The sequence below is a fragment of the Eurypyga helias genome, unplaced genomic scaffold (genome assembly GCF_000690775.1).
Source record: "Eurypyga helias isolate BGI_N326 unplaced genomic scaffold, ASM69077v1 scaffold33532, whole genome shotgun sequence".
In the NCBI taxonomy this organism is placed as follows: Eukaryota; Metazoa; Chordata; class Aves; order Eurypygiformes; family Eurypygidae; genus Eurypyga; species Eurypyga helias.
In genome coordinates this window covers 813-3,532 of record NW_010238408.1, presented here as the reverse complement: position 1 = coordinate 3,532, position 2,720 = coordinate 813, and the positions used below count along the sequence as shown (strand labels likewise).

Genomic DNA, 2,720 nt, shown 5'->3' with positions numbered 1-2,720 from the left:
CCCGGCCGAGCCCCCGATGGACTACGAGGATGACTTTGTAAGTAGCTGCCTCTCATCCCTGCAGCCCCCCTCCCACCGCCCTCTCCACCCCACAGTTCTCAACCTCCTACTTCTGGAGTGCTGGTTGTTTCCTCAGGCCTCTTCCTCTCTTGTCCCTGTGCCCTGTCCTCGTGCCACCCCATCTCTCTGCTTCTTGGGGGCCGAGCAACAGCTCCGACAGGATCCCGAATGCTTTACCCCCTTGTGTGGGGGGCTGGGGAGCTGCCCACATGCCCCTCGAGCGTGGTGTGGCGTGCCCTCGACGGCGCGGTCGAGGCCGCTGAGGGGATGTGTGGCTCCCTCTCCTTTTGCAGACGTGTTTGAAGGAATCAGACGGCAGCGACACTGAGGATTTCTGCTCTGATCACAGCGAAGACTGTTTGTCAGAAGCCAGCTGGGAGCCTGTTGACAAGAAGGAGACTGAGGTACGTGTCCTGTTGCCGCAGCAGGAGGGAACGCCGGTGGTTCCGGCAGTGGCGTGGTCTGGAAGCAGGCAGAGAGCAGCCACCCATCCTTCAGCACCTCCTCTGTGCTGCTCTGCCCCCTCGGAGGGCACCTGTGGGGTGGGCTCGCTCTGAGCCAGCCTCCTGTGGCCCAGAGCCGCGCCTCAGCCTGCGCTGGGGCCCCGAGACGTGGTGGTTGTGGTGTTCACAAACTCAAAGCTGATGAGGCCTGGTGTCTGCCCTAGGTCACGCGGTGGGTTCCAGACCACATGGCCTCGCATTGTTTTAACTGCGATTGTGAATTCTGGCTGGCCAAGCGGAGGCATCACTGCAGGTAAACGATACCGTCCCCGTGGTTCCACGCTGCTTCTCGGCCTGTCTCTCGCAAACCTCGCAAAATCCCCATCTGCGATGCTTGTTCCCTCCAGCTGCCAGGAGAAAGCTTTTAGGCCTTTCCTTTGTTTGCCAGGCCTCATAAATGCCCTGTAGGTCTCCGTTCTACGTCATTCTTGTTTCTACTTTTTCCAAAGCCTTTGATTCTGTGGCCCTTCTGCTGGGTAGCAATGCCCATCCGTCCCTTTTCCGTGCGAGCCGGTTAGCTTGCGCCCCAGACCACAGCACAGACTTTGAGAAGCGCTGACGAGGCATAAGTGAGGCTGGTACTTGCCCCTGAACTGCATCCTTTGTGCTTCCTGGAGTTTCGCCCTGGTGTTCCCAGCTCCCCTTTTCACTGGTTCTTCTTCCTCCTCGACAGGAACTGTGGGAACGTGTTCTGTGCTGGTTGCTGCCATCTGAAGTTGCCCATCCCTGATCAGCAGCTCTACGACCCTGTCCTCGTTTGTAACTCCTGTTATGACCACATCCAAGTGTCTCGTGCCAGGGAGCTCATGAGCCAACACCTGAAGAAACCCATCGCCACGGCTTCCAGCTGAATGCCGGACAGGGACCCGTCGAAGCCCAGCCTTTTCTCTCGTGGGTTTGAAGGGTGACTCTGCCTCCACCGTAACGGTGAAGGCCGTTGGTGCAACACTTGCACACCAAGCTCGAATGCACTGTCGTCAGCAGTCACGCGCTCGGTCTGGAGCAGAGGAGCTCAGGGTAGAGTATGGTGTGTGTCCTCACCCTGGCACCGGTGGGCCCGTACATTGTAGTCTGACGACCTAGGGCTGAAGAGGGGGTTGCAACCTCTCTTTTGTGGGCTGGAAAGCAATGTTTTCACAGACACTGCCTGTGCAAAGTCCCCCCAGAGCAATAGAAAGGCATGTTTAGAACCGACTTCCCCTACGAAGGCAGGCTGCTGTGCGAGAAGGGAGAGGGACGATCCCAGCTGGTGCCCGGCGCTTCGGAAGGGCCTCGGCCTGGAGCAGTTCTGTAGATTCCACGAGTGTGATTTGCGATCAGCTTGGTGAACAAGACTCATTAGCCATCACTAATTGATTCTTCTCTTGAGCGTTGAAGAGAAATCCGTTCTTGGAAACGGGCCGAGCAGATTTTGCCTGTTTTCGCGCTCCGCTGGGATTGGTGAATGCACTTGACTTCGCCCCTGCCCCCAACACTGCGGGGAGGCGGGAGGTTGGCTTCTTCACTCCTGCTCTGCCCGTCTGCTTTGTCCGCGGTTGTGTCACAGCTCGGTGCTAACACAGGAACGGCACCCTGATCCTCTCCCGGCATGGAAACGGAACTCGTGTTCCCGTGTTGCTCCTCCTCTTCCGCCCTCGGCTCTCCACATCCTTACTGCTCTTTATCCTGAAAACTTGATACCTTGAGGGTATAGGCCATCGTGTGTTGTTTTACCTCCTGGAATGTGCTGTCTGGTGTATGTGAGGGTTTCGGTCCAAATGCTGCTATATATTTCTGTGCACTTAACGTAACCCGAAGACGGGGGAATGAAGCGTCGATACCAAAACGGGGGCGGGGGAGGGACGCTGGCGGGCGTAGACACTACGGCCTGTGCTTTTCACTTGAAGGATGTACAGCCAAGCGACGGCGATAAACCACGGCGCGCGACATCTGTTCCGTGCCGGAAACGCCCTCCGGCTCGCCCCAGCGCTGCCGAAGATGCCTCTTGGGTTTGCCTCCTCTTGCCTCCCGTGCAGCGGTCGGAGTTCAGAGCTGCCAACTTGTAGTCGCCCCTCCGCTTCTTTAGGGGGCAGGGATCCCCGCTCGTTCCACGGAAAAGGAACTGGCTTTAGGAAGGGAGTGGGCTTCGGGTGTGCGTTTAATCCCTAGATCCCTTGG

At 57.9% G+C, this 2,720-nt stretch overlaps 1 protein-coding gene across 1 annotated transcript in view; it reads left to right on the top strand.

The window, feature by feature from the left end:
- The window catches only part of MTMR4 (myotubularin related protein 4), a gene marked incomplete at its 5' end in the record, with an annotated part of 23,730 nt that extends 21,939 nt beyond the window's left edge, over positions 1–1,791 (top strand). The window contains 4 exon segments of the mRNA XM_010147839.1: positions 2–37; positions 354–464; positions 728–816; positions 1,237–1,791. Coding sequence (XP_010146141.1) covers positions 2–37; positions 354–464; positions 728–816; positions 1,237–1,414 — 414 coding nt within the window.
- Positions 1,792–2,720: the final 929 nt, after the last annotated feature.